The sequence below is a fragment of the Monodon monoceros genome, unplaced genomic scaffold (assembly GCF_005190385.1).
Source record: "Monodon monoceros isolate NGI ecotype Baffin Bay Population unplaced genomic scaffold, NGI_Narwhal_1 Super_Scaffold_7, whole genome shotgun sequence".
Classification (NCBI taxonomy): Eukaryota; Metazoa; Chordata; class Mammalia; order Artiodactyla; family Monodontidae; genus Monodon; species Monodon monoceros.
In genome coordinates, this window is record NW_021703784.1 from 38,453,111 (window position 1) to 38,469,324 (window position 16,214).

A 16,214-nucleotide genomic window follows, 5' to 3' on the forward strand; every position below is an offset into this window, starting at 1 on the left:
GTGGTTGATTAGAATGAAGAAATGTGGTACATTTGAGGAAACAATGTTTGGGGAGAGTGTGTTATCTGTAGAGATATATTGTTACTTTGTTTCCTTTCTTCTAACAGTATAACTAGGATAGTTGCTAAATACCTAAAAGATAATTCTCCTTTAACTAAACACCTGCTCCAGGTAAAATAAATTACCTATCACTGTACCTGGGGTGGGGGGGGGTGGGAAAAAAACATGCGAATAGCCATCTTTATGATATGTGAAACTTTATTAAAAAGAGAAACAGTATAATCAAACTACTTTGTGATTTCATTTTCATTAAAAAAATAACCTAAGAGAAAAGGAAAAAACATAACTAAATAATTTGTTGTCTAGGTGAGTTATAAGTCTGTCATTTATCATGATTATTATTATGAAATTATACAGCCTACACATGTCTGAAAACTGTAGAGCACGTACTACAAAATCTCATTATCAGTGGTTAGCAGGCTGGAATTCAAAATCCTTGGGTACCATGTTTGATATGACATTCAAGCAGATTATGAACAGGACTATTAGCATTCGCATCCTGTTTTATGTAAGACTATAGCCTCTATCAAAATACCCGTTTCCCCTCACCAAGATGAAGATGAGAAGGTATGAAAAGTCCCTCCACCAGAGTATTTTTTAGGCCCTACTTGTTCACCTGAACAGCCAAATGATCCACTGTTAAGGCAGATGTACTAGTATCACTCATCTGGCAGCAGCGTGGGCTAAAGGCAATTTCTCAGTCTAGTAATAAATGTTGCTTTTATCAATCTTACACCTAAAGCTTAGGCATGCATATAGAGAGTATGGATTGCCTCGTAATGGGTTTAGTTGTTCAATATTTTATTTTGTATTTGAGACTTGAAAACTGTAATACATGTCTCAGAGCTGACTTGTCGGTTTGAAAAATTGCCACCAGGACAATTTTGCCTTTTCTTTTCTCTCCTCTTCCCATCAGAGGCTATGTTTTTAAGAGGCATGGACTCGAGGATTTTGTGAGATCCCTTCTCCTCCCAGCCAGTCAGCTGCATCGACTAATTCTTCCTGGTGTGTTTTTACATGATGAGACTGTCTTTATTCCATAAAAGATGGAGACTGGGAAAGATCCTCCTAACTGAATGAAAAATCAGACTCAAGATTCAAGGTCAGACTTGCCTCCTGCAAAGTCCTCCCTCCCCTTAGAAGCTCCCACTAAACTCTCAGGGAGTGTCTTGACTCACAGTGGGAGAACTAGCCTGCTATTTCAGATCCCAGACCTCCACATTCTGAAATACAAATACAAATTCTCCAGCTGATTTTTGAAAATACAAGCATTGCCACAGAAACATCTTGTAAAAATGTGTAACATGAAGTGAGTCGTAAACATTTAAGTATCTCTACAGGTTTGCATAAAAATGGCAGAATTTTAAAAAATGCATATAACTCTGCCTTTTGTAGCAAACAGTGCACAAGCTATTTATATGAAAGAGGAAAAGGCCAGGGGAGCTGGCTGAAGCCTCCAAAAATTTCATTTGGTCAAAATCTATCAGCAGATACTGATTTAGACATTTTCATGAACTCCTCAGAAAGTTATTTTTCCTGGAACCACTAAGGGAAGCATGTTACATAACAACGTTAAAAAATCAGCGCCATTCCAGTTAGATGTCTGACGCAGTGTAACTCTTTCCCGAAATTGTCCATCTAGAGAATTTGACGGTTTGTTAAGGAAGCACTATCTAATCTAAGAATTATGAAAGAAAGAAAACAAAGATATCTTTCAGAGGGTCTTCCCACTTCAGCGAATTCATTCAGAGAACAGACTGGGTCAGTTTTCTCAGTCATGCCCACTCTTCCTTTTCTCTGTTTTATCCTGAGGATTATTCACAGCCCCTTTAAAATAAATAAATAAAAGCAAATTGCTTTGCATGTGTTCCAGAGGATCAGAGCCTGATCCAGGAACAGTGTCAGACTTCCTTGGTGAACGAGACGTGGTCCATTTTCCCTACTGAGGAAGACGAGCAGGTCACAGAGCATCCGTGGGGAGCGCACAGGACTGGACTTCCTGATATGCCACCCGCTTCCTTGCAGAGCGCAGTGTGAGGGAGAGAATCACCATGACAACCAGAAGAAGGAGTCCGATGATGAAAAGGATGACCAAGGCTGCTTTGGCTCCTCTGGGACCCAGATTCTTGCCTAAGAAGTAGAGCTGCTCCTTGCCAGGTTCTTCTGTGCAAAAGAAAAGTAAGGTGTCAGGCCTCTGCCTTTCCCTGGGGAGTGAATACTGACCATTCACGTGCAGGATTGGGGGAGGGTATCAATACCATTAGAGGGCGCTGTGGCCGGGTGGGACGCTCCTCTAGAAGGAGGCTTGGTGGAGTAAGGAATCCTGTTGTCTGGACAAAGAAGACAATTTGATGGTTTACAAACAATAGGAGTAGATTCTTTTCATGACATGAGTTGTTTCAGGAGTTATGTCATTTCACCAACAAAGACTTTATCCCACCAGTATCTGTAAGTCTTTGTTGGATACTCACTGTGCTACTTCATGCCAGTACACATGCTGTTCATACCCCATCCACATTGCAAGCTTCTGCTCACCTGTTAAGATTCATCTATGGAACCTTGGCTCATGTGTTCAAACTGTTAATCATTGCCTCCTGCTGCTGTCACTGAACCCTGCACTCTGCACTCTATCTTGGCATATGTCATATTCTATTATGGTTAAATGTCTGTCTCTCTTACTTGACTCTGAGCTCCTTGGGGAGCTCATGCCTCCTATGTTCTCATGCCTCCTATTTTCAGGGTCTACAGGAAGCCTGGTCCTATCTAAATCAGCATCACCGACAGATAACAGTACCGATGTTTCGAAGGACTGTGTAGGTTGTCTCCATGCCAGCATGGATGTGGTCAGATACATGACAATGTAATAACCATGTCCCTGGGTGATCCACAAACAGTTCAATGGTTTGGAATGTCCCGGGAAAGAGGTCATATACATCTTCTCGGTAAGATTTATCTATCTGTGGAAAGAAGGGAATAATAAGGATAAGAGCAGAAATCAATAAAATCAAGAATAGGAACATAATAAAGATAAATCAAAGAAACCAAAAGCTGGTTCTTTGAACAGATCGATAAAATTGTTAAACCCTGTGGAAGCCAGCTTGTGATGGCCCCCAAGGATCCCTGCCTCCTGAAACTCATAACCTTTGTAGTCACCTCCTACATTGTCTGAGGGTTGGTCCTTGAAAGCAATAGCATATGGCAGAAGTCATGGCATTCTACTTCCAAGAGTCTTAGACCCTCTCACTCTCTCCCCTTGGATCATTCACTCTGGGGAAAGCCAGCTCCCATGTCATACCCACATGGTGAGGAACTGAAGCCTCTGGTCAATAGTCCTATGAGTGAGCTTGGAAGTGGATCATCCAGCCTCAGTCATACCTGATGACTGTAGTTCCAGCTGACATCTTGACTGTAGCCTGATGAGAGGTGCTGATTCAGAACCAACTAACTAAACTATTTCCAGCCTAACCCAGAGAAATTGTGAGATAATAAGAGTGTGTTGTTTTAGGCCACTATGTTTTGGGGTGATGTGTTACGCAGCAATAGATAACTAATACGAACCTCTAGACAAACTGACCAAGAAAAAATTTAAAAAACACAAATTACAAATATCAGAGATGAAAGAGGAGATATCACTAAGACTTTATAGACATTAAAAAGGATAATAAAGGAATGTTATGAACAACTGTTTTGTCCATGAATTCTATAACTTAGATGGTATGGACAAGTTGCTTAAGATGAAAACTACCAAAGTTCACTCAAGAAGAAATAGATGACCTGAATAGATTATCTATTCAGGTTAGATCTATTCAGGTTATCTGTTAAAGAAACTGAAATTGTATTAAGACCTTCCAACAGATTAAACTCCAGGTCCAGATTGCTTCATTGGCAAATTCTACCAAACATTTAGAGAAAAAAATAATACCATTTCTAAACAAACTCTTCCAGAAAACAGAAGAGGACAGAACACTCCCAACTCATTTTATGAGGCCAGCATTAGCCCAATTCTAAAACCAGACATATAATTTACAAGAGAAGAAAGCCATAACCGATATTCTTTATGAACATATATGCAAAAATCCTTAACAAAACACTAGCAAACTAAATCCAGCAATATATAAAAAAGGATAGTGCATCATGACAAAGTAAGGTTTAGTGGGGAATGAAAAGCTGGTTCAACATTTGAAAATCAGTCAATGTAATTCACCAATAGACTAAAGAAAATAAAATATGATCATCGCAATAGATGCAGAAAAAATAGGATTAAAACCCTCAGCAAACCGAGAATAGAAGGAAACTTCTTCAACCTGGTAATGGGGTCTATAAAAACCTACAGCTCACTCTATATTCAATGGTGAGTGACTGAATGCTTTCCCCCTAAGATTAAGAATAAGGCAGGGATCTCTACTTTTGCCACTAATATTCAACATTTTACTGGAGATCCTGGCTAGTGCAATAACACCAAAAAGGAGCGGGGGCGGGGTGCATACAGATTGAAAATAAAAAAATAAAACCATCTCTATTCACAGACAACATGATTTGCCATGTAGGAACCCCCGCCCCCCAAAAATAACCGTCTACAAAAAGAAAATCTACAAAAGCTACTAGAATTTGTCAGCAAAGTTGCAGGATACAAGGTCAATTATACAAAAATCAGTTGTATTTCTATATACTGGCATGACAATTAGAAATTGAAATAAAAAGAATACCATTTACACTATCACCAAAACCCATGATATTGGTAATAATCTAACAAAATATATGCAAGATCTGTGTGATGACAACTACAAAACATTGATGAAAAAAATCAAAGAAGTTCTAAACAAATAGAGAGATATGCCATGTTTGTGGATTGAAAGTCTCAATATTGTTAAGATATCAATTCTCCCCAAATCAGTGTACCGATTCAATGCAACCTCAATCAAAATCCCAGCACAATTTTAAAAGCTGATTCTAAAATTTATATGGCAAAGATCTAGAACAGCCCAAACAATCACCATCCGATTTCAAGACTTTTTATTACACTAAAGCAATCAAGACAGTGTGGCATTTAAGAAAGGACAGGCATATAAATCAATGTAATAGAACAGAGAGCCCAGAAATAACCCACATGTGTATGATCAATATGATTTTGACACAAAGGGAGAAAGGATAGTCTTTTTGCTGAAAGGTGATGGAAGAATTGGACGTCTAGGGACTTCCCTGGTGGTCCAGTGGTTAAGACTCCATGCTTCCAATGCAGGGGGCGTGGGTTTGATCCCTGCTTGGGGAACTAAGATCCCACATGCCGTGGTGCAGCCAAAAAAAAAAAAAAAGAAAGAAAGAAAGAAAGAAAAGAAAACTTGGATGTCTCTATGCAAAAAATAAACCTTGAACCACGTATAAAAATTAATAAGATGGACCAGAGACCTAAATATAAAACCTAAAACCATAAAACTTCTAGAAGAAAATCTTTGTGACCTTGAGTTAAACAAAGATTTCTTAGACATGACACCAAAAGCATGATCCATGAAAGAAAAAAAATGATAATCTGGACTATATCAAAATTAAGGATTTCTGCTCTTTGATAGATAATGTTAAGGGAATGAAAAGCCACAGACTAGGAGCAAATATTTACAGATCATATAGATAGAAAGGATTTGTACCCAGAATATATACAGCCCTCAAACTCACCAATAAGGAAACAAACAATCCAATTTAAAAATGGGCATAAAATTTGGACATCTCACCAAAGATTTACAGATGGCAGATGGTAGAAAAGATAATCAGTATCATAGCCATTAGGAAAATTCAAATAAAAAACGAGATACCAGAATATACTTAAATGAAAACTTATGTTCCCACAAAAGCATGTACACAAAGGTTTATAATGACTTTATTTTTAGTAACCCCAAACTGGAAACAACCCAAATGTCCCTCAGTGGGGGAACGGATAAACAAACTGCAATACATCCATACAATGGAATATTGCTCAAAGATCGAATGGAAAAAATTGCTGTTACAACAAGGTGGATGCAATTCAAATGCCAATACAAAATGAAACAAGCCAGATTCATAATGCTACAGACTGCATGATTTCATTTGTATGACATTTCAGAAAAGGCAAAACTATAGAGACAAAAAATAGTTCAGTGGTTGCCAGGGGTTAAACATAGGGAAGTAGACGACTCTAGAGGGTGCAAAGGGGACATTTTAGGGGGTTGATAGAGGTGTTCCGTATTTTGATTAGTGTTGGTTACACCACTGTATGTGTTTATCACAACAGAACTGTATACTAAATAGCGTGCATTTTACTCAGTGTAAACTACAGCTTAATTTAAAATATTTATGTATGTATATAAAATAACTTTTATATGTATGTAAAATAATTGTATGATTTTATAAATTTTACTAAATGTTATATATTTTTAATATAATTTTTAAAATGCGGATTGAAAAAGCCAAGTTCTGAAAAGCAGCATAGCCATTTAATATGTGAAACTAAAATCATTGTAGGTAAGTACTTGGTATCTTAAACTGTGTTGAATGAATATACAGAGGGGAGAGGATGTTAGATGTTTCATTAGTCGCTGTTCATTCCTGTATAATTGGAAAAGGAGCAGTGCAGGTTTTCCCTGCAGATTAGATGTGATTATTCTTTTCTATTCTACTTCCTTGTAGACTGCACAGCTCTTGAGATGACAGAATATTTGGACCTTATCCCTGAGATTCTGATTCATCAGGTCTGGGGTGGGGCGTGGCAATCTGCTTCTTCAATGGCTCCCCAGGTGATTCAGCACAGCCAGCACCACCCATATAGTGCAGCTTGATGCTCGAAAGGCAGAAAGCCACACATGGTCCAGCCCAGCCCACTAGGGCAAAAATCAAGGTAAAATTTTGGGCCCAAGCCAAAGCTTGAAATATCTCCTTTACTAGAGAGGACTACTCTGTTGGCTAATCACATAGAAAAGAAATGGAAAAAGGGAAGGGAAAGAGAAAAGAAAAAAATAAAAGAGGAAAAGGGACAAAATACTATGGGTACTTTCATATACGATACTCCAGAGTGGTCAGAATTATCCCCATATAACTGATGAGAAAACTCATCTGAAGCTCAGAGGTTTTTTACTGTTGTGGCCTCTCCCGTTGCGGAGCACAGGCTCTGGATGCGCGGGCTCAGCGGCCATGGCTCATGGGCCCAGCCGCTCCGCAGCATGTGGGATCTTCCCGGACCGGGGCACGAACCCGTGTCCCCTGCATCGGCAGGCGGACTCTCAACCACTGCGCCACCAGGGAAGCCCTCAGAGGTTTTTTTTTTTTTTTTTTTTTTACAAGCATAATAAAATACATATTAAGAAATATCTACCAGTGGAAAGACACAATCATATTTTTCTGTTCCATTCTCTAATATTCACTAACACCCCTCACAAGACTTATTGCCAAATAACTCTCTTTTCACAATGGAAATATATTGAATCTGTTAGTAAGTCTTCCTCAAAACACTTTTCTTATACTTACCTTGAAAAGAAAGCTCTCAGCATGATAATGAATGGTGTGTATGTCCACTTCACTTCCTATTCCTAATAGATACCAGTTTGTCATTGTATTTTCATTCATGATGAGGCCATGGAGATTCCCAAAAATCTTTCCATTAATAGCTAAGAATGTAAAAAGAGAACAGCCTTTGATTAGTGATGATTACTTAATCTAGTTTTAGAGCTGATTCAAGAAGATCTTTAGGTCACCAATATTTTCGTCTGCCTGGTAAACATGTAATAATCTCACTCACACTTGCCAATGTCCCCACCATCTAAGACCCTAAATTCAGAGTACTAAGAAATCCCTATAAAAGATAGCCAGAAAAGAGAAATAGTAGTTTGTTTTTAAAAGCTATCTCTTGGGCTTCCCTGGTGGTGCAGTGGTTGAGAGTCCACCTGCCGATGCAGGGGACACGGGTTCGTGTCCCGGTCCGGGAAGATCCCACATGCCGCGGAGCGCTGAGCCTGCGCGTCCGGAGCCTGTGCTCCGCAACGGGAGAGGCCACAACAGTGAGAGGCCCGCGTACAGCAAAAAAAAAAAAAGCTATCTCTTGGGTAGCAGTACATGTTGGTTGGAACATGCCAAATAGGCATATTCCCTTTATGGGGTGGATTACCGCCTCATGTGTGAGGTCGCCAGATTTATACCGTTCTACAGTTGAGTGGACAAAAGCCAGAGAATTAAGTTTATATAAATCAAAACTGAAGCAATTAAAAGGTATTTACTTAATATTTCACTTTCTGAGAACTAGTTTGGGGCAAGTTCCTAAACCTGGCTGAATCTCCAAAAAAAGGAAAACTTCACATGGGCTGAACCCATGATCTGACAATTACTAAAGCAAGCTCAAGCTGGGCTGACATGGTGGGGACTTTCACTCCCCCGCTTTCTACTAACTTTTTATTCTTTACATCATGACACAACCAAATGAGTTACATTCATTAAAAAGAGAGAGCCTACTAAGAAACTTTTGGGAGAGGGAGGCAAAATTGTAGGGGAAAGAGTAGCTGAATCAGAGATCAGGCTACTATATTCTAATCAATGTTAGCAATTAACTAGCTTTGTTATCTTGGGCAAGAACTATGTTTTTGCACACTTTTGGCCAAAAGTAGATCTCGGTGAGAGAGGATAGGTATGTCAATTAGAACACATTACTTACACTTAAAAAAAAAGAAGTACCTTAAATTTCAAAGAATTAAATAACATAGACACATTAAAACAGAAATCTGGTGATGGTGTTTCATGTTCCAGAGACAGTTAAACCAGCCCCTCAAATTTGATCAACTAGAAGTTATCCTGTATTCTTACAGAAATATACCAATAAGTGATAATTCATTCCCTAGGAATTACTTTACAGTCTGATAGTTTAGGGATCCCAGCATTCGGAGATAAAGCTCCCTAAACAGTTGGTCCAAAACCTCATTGGATCTTGCGGGCAGCCAATCAATGGCTTGTCTGGTTCCCTCTGAAGGAAGGCTTTAGAGGACTTTCTTCAGTCCAGGTGCCCCTGGGAATAAAGAAGGGCTCAGAGAGGGAGGCTGGGACCTTCCACAGATTTCTATGAGATTGTCTCCTTTTTAAACCTGTGATATACCATGCATTTTGTTGCTCTCCTCAAAATCATCAGAGGGTTTAAAATCTCGTGGATCTTTATTAAGATACTTCTTAATATTGTCATCCAGATACCAGGATTCATTCTCATTAAATACCAAAAACAAGAGAACAAGTTCAGAGTCAATGTCGCTTCTTCTTCCCTTTTCATTCAACACTCCTTCCCTGCATGTAATCAGAGGACCCATCAAACCACTATAGGTATCCTGAAAGAAAAATAAACTGAATTAGAAGAGCCTTTGAATAATTTAATAACACTGATTAATTGCTTGTAAGAAAGTCATTGTAAAAATACTAAAAGCCTATTGACCAAGGAATAAGTACTAAGAAATCCTGAAGAATAGGGTGATCTTTGTGAAAATTTAGGACTATTTCTAAAAATTTGCTAACAGTGAGCGCTTTTTTTTTTTTTTTTGCGGTACGCAGGCCTCTCACTGTTGTGGCCTCTCCCGTTGTGGAGCACAGGCTCCAGACGCGCAGGCTCAGTGGCCATGGCTCACGGGCCCAGCCGCTCCGCGGCATGTGGGATCTTCCCGGACCGGGGCACGAACCTGTGTCCCCTGCATTGGCAGGCAGACTCTCAACAACTGTACCACCAGGGAAGCCCAAGAGTGAGCTTTGTGAGGGCTGAGGCTGTGTCCTTCACTCATAGCTGAGTCTCCAGAGCAGAGCCCAGTGTCTACTACATAGAAGGTTTTAAATAAATATTTGTTGAATAAACAAATGCTTACTTCTATTTTCCTGTGTGCTTTTCAAGTGAGACTGTATTTTTTTATAGAAGTGTAGTTCATTTACAATGTTGTGTTAGTTTCAGGTGTACAGCATAGTGATTCAGTTATGCATATATACATATATACATAAATATACAATATTCTTTTTCAGATTTTTTCCATTATAGGTTATTACAAGATGTTGAATATAGTTCTCTGTGCTATACATTAGGTGCTTGTTTATCTATTTTATATGTAGTGTGTATCTGTTAATCCCAAACTCCTAATTTATCCCCCACCCCCGCTTTCCTCTTCGGTAACCATAAGTTTGTTTGCTATGTCTGTGAGTCTATTTCTGTTTTGTAAATATGTTCATTTGTATCATTTTTTTAGATTCCACATACAAGTGATATCGTATGATGTTTATCTTTCTCTGTCTGACTTACTTCACTTAGTATGATCATCTCTAGTTCCACCCATGTTGCTGCAAATGATGTTATTTCATTCTTTTTAATTACTGAGTAATATTCCATTGTGTGTGTGTGTGTGTGTGTGTGTGTGTGTGTGTGTGTATGTACCACATCTTCTTTATCCATTCATCTGTTGATAGACATTTAGGTAGCTTCCATGTCTTGGCTATTGTAAATAGTGCTGCTATGAACATTGGGGTGCATGTATCTTTTTGAATTAGAGTTTTCATCTTTTCTGGATATATACCCAATAGTGGGATTGCTGGGTCATATGGTAACTGTATTTTTAGTTTTTTAAGGAACCTCCATACTGTTCTCCATAGCGGCTGCACCAATTCACATTCCCACCAACAGTGTAGGAGGGTTCCCTTTTCTCCACACCCACTCCAGCATTTATTATTTGTAGATTTTTTGATGATGGCCATTTTGACTGGTGTGAGATGAAACCCAAGTAAGACTATATTTATAGGTATTACAGATGCTTATATTCCACGTCATATGGGTAAAAGTTAGCTGGATGATTTAGGAATTGATATGAGCCCATGGGTGACTTCCATGTCGAGTTACTCAGCCCTGAGCTTTCTTTTGATGGAAAACCCCCACATTTTCAACTGCCTATTAGCTATTCTACCTGGATGTGCCTCTTGCAACAATTCAATCTGCTAAGCATTTCTAAAGTGAATTTTAGTATTTCCCTCAAACCATTTCCTTCTCCTGAATTCTCTATTTCTGCTAATAGCACTATGATATTCCTTGTCATTTAGTTCAGGAAACTTGATTTCAGTATTTACTTCCTCCATCTTCCTCACTCCATCCCATCTCATTTGCTATCAAATCTTACATTTCTTTTCCCTTCACAATGCCTCTCCATTCTGTGACTTCCTTTCCATTCTATCTGCCATCCTTCTAGTGTAGGATATTAATACCTCACCCTGGACTAGAAATTGGCTCCTCTCTGGTCTCTGCTCTCTGCACCTCCAGTGCATCCTGTTGACAACCATCAGATTAATGTCATCACTCCCATATCTAGAGGTCTTCAGTGACTTTCCAGTGATGGTCCTACTGAATAAAAGACTAATCCTTGACAGGTCCTGAAGCCCCTCATGTGCTCTCCCAGTGGACTTCTCTAGCTTATGCTCCCTTGCTGCTTTCCTTTTCTACCCTAGGTGATAGCCGCACGGGACTCTCAACATTTCCCAAACACACCTTCTACTTCCCTATTTTCAGCTTGACTCATGATGTTCTCTCTTCCTAGACTCTCTTCCCAATGCCTCCTCTATAGCCCTGCACTCCTATAAAACTCACCAGATTCAGAGTTGTAATATCATTATGGGTGTGCACACGTATTATTTTCCCCGAAGATGATAAGTTCCTTCAAGACAAGAATATTTGCAGCCCTCATAGTACCTGGTGGGGTCATTTGCGCATCACAAGGGCTCAATAAATATTTGTTGGGATGCACAAAGGAATCAACAAATAAATGTGGGTTTCCCATAATTCTAATATGTAAGTTTCTTTTTCAAGGGTCTGGTATGTTTGAACTCTTGTGCTTTCCAATACAACTCAAGGACATTAATGCAGCCATCTAATATTTAAAATGAAGGCTAAGATAATCCCTCACTTTTTAAAATAATGGGCAATGTTTACATTTTATATCAGATATGACCTTAATTTGGACTTCGATTTATGAAATATAATTCTAGACTAGTTGTTTTATATACACATACCTGACTCAAGTTCAATATCGAATCTTTGCCTTTAATTTCTAAGTAAAGTTAGCCTATTTATCATTCAACTATTTTGTAGTTTCAGTTACCAAGTTTACTTGGAGTGTGTTTTCTTTCCTGAGCCCTTTTTCACACATCAAAAACCATGGTATAAATTAAATTTAAAAATATATATTTATTTATGGTTATCTATTTTACATATCCACTCTTGCTTCAAACTACCTTGTAAGTTCTAAATTTGGTAATTGAAACATTGAGATTTTATTTTTTTCCCGTATACTTTAGATCAAGTGTCGGCAAACTTTGTTTTTGTAAAGCATCAGATAGCAAGTATTTTTTACTGTGTGACCCATACCATTTCCATCACAACTACTCAACTTCATCATCAATAATGCAAACAAACAGGTATGGCCATAGTTTGAGACCCCTGCTCTAAACCAATACATCTCTTCACATATACCCACCATAGTTGTGATAACTTGAAGAGTCAGCTTAAAGCCACGTCACTTTGAGCATTTTGGTGGCTCTCTCCACCTTACCTTCACAAAGTTTACTGTTGAATAGTAAACCCATGGAATACAATTTGGGTCAGATGGCCCTGGACCAGACCTTTTAGGGACATTCCATCTGTATGTTTTTATTTCTCCTGAAACAAATGAGAAGAAATAGAAAAAATTTTTGTTCATGTTACCTCTGTTCCAGACAATTTACCTGAAGAAATACAAACAGATTCTTCGTATATTTTGGTTAAAGTTTATTGCTGAGTAGAATTGCCCATTCATTAGAAATGTTCCCATTAAATTCACATCTTGATTTTATGCAGGTTCAAAATGATAGATTTTCATTTCAGACTATAACCTTCCATCTTAGTTTGCCTTTTCTATTATCAACTGATGTTTATTCAGGAAATGAAGACTTATTTTACACCTCAATGGTTTTTTTCCTCAAATTTTGTATATTTTTCCTAAGAGTTATGCTTGAGCATGCTTGAGTTACTGTGGGCCTCAGCCTTGGCTTCTTGTGGAATCAGCAGGGAGCTTTGTAAACTCTCACTGCTCAGGCCTCATCCCAAACCAATGAAATTAGAGTATCTGGGATCTGGTACTAGGGTACCAGTATATTCCTTAAGCTTCTCAGGTGATTCTAATGTGCAGGCAGGTGAGATCTAGTTGGAACCAGAGAGAATCAGAGAGGCCTAGTTTCAAATCCCAACCCTAATGACTTGTTTTCACTCAACCTTGACAAGCTACTTAATCTCACTGACTTTTAGTTTCCTTATTTGTAAAGTGGATTAGTTATCCCAGTTTTCAAATTGTTGTGAGGATTAAATGAAATAAAATACCTAGAATAGTGCCTCACATTGAAGGCAGTCAATAATTGCGAATTTGTATGTACACTAATGACAAATACATGCAATCCCTCTTGTCAGGCCCCATATCTGTGCACCCCCTGGGGCTGACCCAGAGCCTTGCAAAGGAGTCATAAATATATTCATGAATTATCAAGATAATCACATTGTAAAAGGCTCATTTAAATTGTTATCTCCTTTTGAACTGTGTCCCTTCCCCACCCTATCAGGACAAGCAACCTACAGCTGAATGTGAGCCACAAAGCAAAACAACAGTAATGCTTACATGAAACTTTGCTCCAGGTTTGCTCATGCACCAGTTGGTTAGCGATATAATTTTAGGTCTAGTTTCCATGATTTTCATTGTAGCCCCTATGCCTTGGTAATCACAAGGCTAAATCACTGATATTTAGCTTTCTAAATGCAAGTGACTACAGGGGTGGTGTTAAAGTTGGAACAATCCATCGTCTACCCCAGCTGGGAGCCCAGCTCTCAACAAAAAGAGGATGCTAAGTAAATGTTTGTTGAGTGATTTAATAAAAAGGAGAAGAAGAAGAAGAAGAGGAAGGGGGAGAAGAAGGAGGAGAGGAAGAGGAAGAAGAAGGAGGAGAAGAAGAAAGAGAAGGAGAAGAAGGAGGAGGAGGAAAGGAGAAGGGGAAAGGGAGGAGGAGGAGAAAGTGGGGGAAGAGGAGGGAGGGGAAGGAGGAGGAGAAGAAGAACAAGAAGAAGAAGAAGGAGGAGGAGGAGGAGAAGAGGAAGAGGAGGAAGAAGAAGAAGAAAAAGAAGAAGGAGAAGGAGAAGGAGGAGAAGAAGGAGAAGAAGAAGAAGGACGGGGAGGAGGAGGAGGAGGAGGAGAAAACTGATAGGGGCTTACTTTTCTTAAAATGCTAGTTTCCTCTCTTCATCGCATGCATGCCCTGATTAAACTTTCTTCTCCAAGTTGCCTGGACTTCCTGCACAAAGTTAGTTTATTGCTCCTACATCTAAACTCTGGGTTCTTCCAAATCTTTCTGCCTTATTAGAGACCCTTGTGGGGACTGAATCCCTCTGAGTTCCAGTAAAAATAATAGTAATAATTTCTCCTTTGCCATGCTCTAAACATTTTTCTCCCCACTCTCATAACCCTCACGTCTAGGACTCTTGGAAGGCCAGTCAGCATAGAGAAGTTGTGTCCCTTGCCACTCCTCACCACCAGGGCACAACAGCCTGGGAGGGGTCACACCAGCTTGCCCACAGCCCTACCAGAGCTCCGCACTCCCCATGGCTAATAGGCACCTTTCTTCCTCCTTCTAGAGTTGCTTTCAACCATCAAAAATAAATATATTTAATAGCTTTTTTGATCCATTTTAAACCATTTCCCTCTTCATCAAAGCAAGACACATCCATTATAGAAAACCTAGAAGGTATAAAAAATGTGAGGAAATAGAAAAGATGATCACTCTGCTGTTTAAAATACCACCACAAAGATAAAACCATTATTAACATTTTGGCTTTATTTCCCTTCTGGTCTTTCTTCTATGCTTGTATTTTGTTAACAAGTCTTTCCCATGTTATTAAAACTTTCTTCAATGTCATTTAATGATTGTACAATGGTCCATTCTAAGAATATTCCAGAATTGACTGTCTCTCTGTAGATAGACATTTAGATGTTCATGAGAAGTTTCTTGAAGCAGCTTCTGATACTGGGAGTAGGGAGTGGCAGAAGTTGGAATAGTAGCCAATAACGATTTTCCTCCCCACAACCCAACCTTGAATAGATACCTTACTAGCTTTTTCTAGTGATGCATTAGATTGTTTTCTTTTCTTTATACCTATTTAAATTTTTAAAAATTTATATGACCTTTATTGCAATTATATAGCATTATTATAATGCTATTATGTATTCATCAGAGGTAAAATGGAATATAACTCCCCTGTAATTATACCTATGGTTGCTATCAATTTCATAACTGAAGGTCACAGGGGCTCTTGACATTTATCACAAGCACACTTTAACTGTGTAAATATTATGGAAGCTCCTTAAATCGTGAGCTCTTCTCTCCCTTCAATGCGTATTTTAAAAGCCAGTTGGAGTTCTATCTCCTTTATAAAGACTTCCCTAATTGTTCCTAATTAGACAATCAGTCTTCACGGGTTTTCCTTCTCTGAAATGTTATCAACACTCTCAGATATATTCTTGAAATTCTTCACCACTTAGAATTTCATCTTGCGTAATCTGCACTCTTGCTGAAATGATTCATCTTTTTTTCTTTCAAACTCATTTTAAGCATCTTGAGAGAAATGTGTGGTTAAGAGCTCAGGTCCTGAAGTCAAACAAACTGAGTTCCGCTATTACTAACGTCTGACCTGGTTAAGCTCTTTACTCCTCTTTGCTTCAGTCACCTGTTAAATGGGCATAACTACCATACTTCATCAATTACAGGATGCACATTTTTCACAATTTAGCACATCTGATGTCAGGATGTATCTTTCAATCAGTGGCATGTTAAAGTTTAATTGGCAGCATGTTTTTTTCTTTTCTTTCTTTAGTAACAGATAAAGTAATCATGGCCATTACAATTGATGGTATCAGGTTAAATGAAATATGTTAGTGTCTACCTCCCCGGGTTATTTTAAGGATAAATGAGTTAAAAAATTTTTGTTTTAAATGTAAAAGCTGGCAGAATGTTAACACTGAATATGTGTTAGCTGTTATGTCTTAATACCCTTTAAGGTTCCTAATGGAGCTGTAGGAACTCCATAAGCGCTTGGTCATTGGATGAATGGTGATTTCATATTG

General features: G+C 38.7%; 1 protein-coding gene across 2 annotated transcripts in view; it reads right to left on the reverse strand.

The window, feature by feature from the left end:
• Positions 1–1,449: 1,449 nt before the first annotated feature.
• The window catches only part of HEPHL1 (hephaestin like 1), a 93,761-nt gene continuing 78,996 nt past the window's right edge, over positions 1,450–16,214 (reverse strand). The window contains exons 15-20 of one of the 2 annotated variants that reach the window (XM_029208575.1): positions 12,627–12,733; positions 9,164–9,386; positions 7,552–7,691; positions 2,855–3,017; positions 2,319–2,390; positions 1,450–2,220 (exon numbers count right to left, since the gene is read on the reverse strand). In XM_029208575.1, the coding sequence (XP_029064408.1) occupies positions 2,021–2,220; positions 2,319–2,390; positions 2,855–3,017; positions 7,552–7,691; positions 9,164–9,386; positions 12,627–12,733 (905 nt within the window). In that variant the 3' untranslated portion in view covers positions 1,450–2,020. Of the gene's footprint in view, positions 2,224–2,318; positions 2,391–2,854; positions 3,018–7,551; positions 7,692–9,163; positions 9,387–12,626; positions 12,734–16,214 lie in introns of both variants that reach the window. The other variant, XM_029208574.1, reaches the window with a different exon arrangement.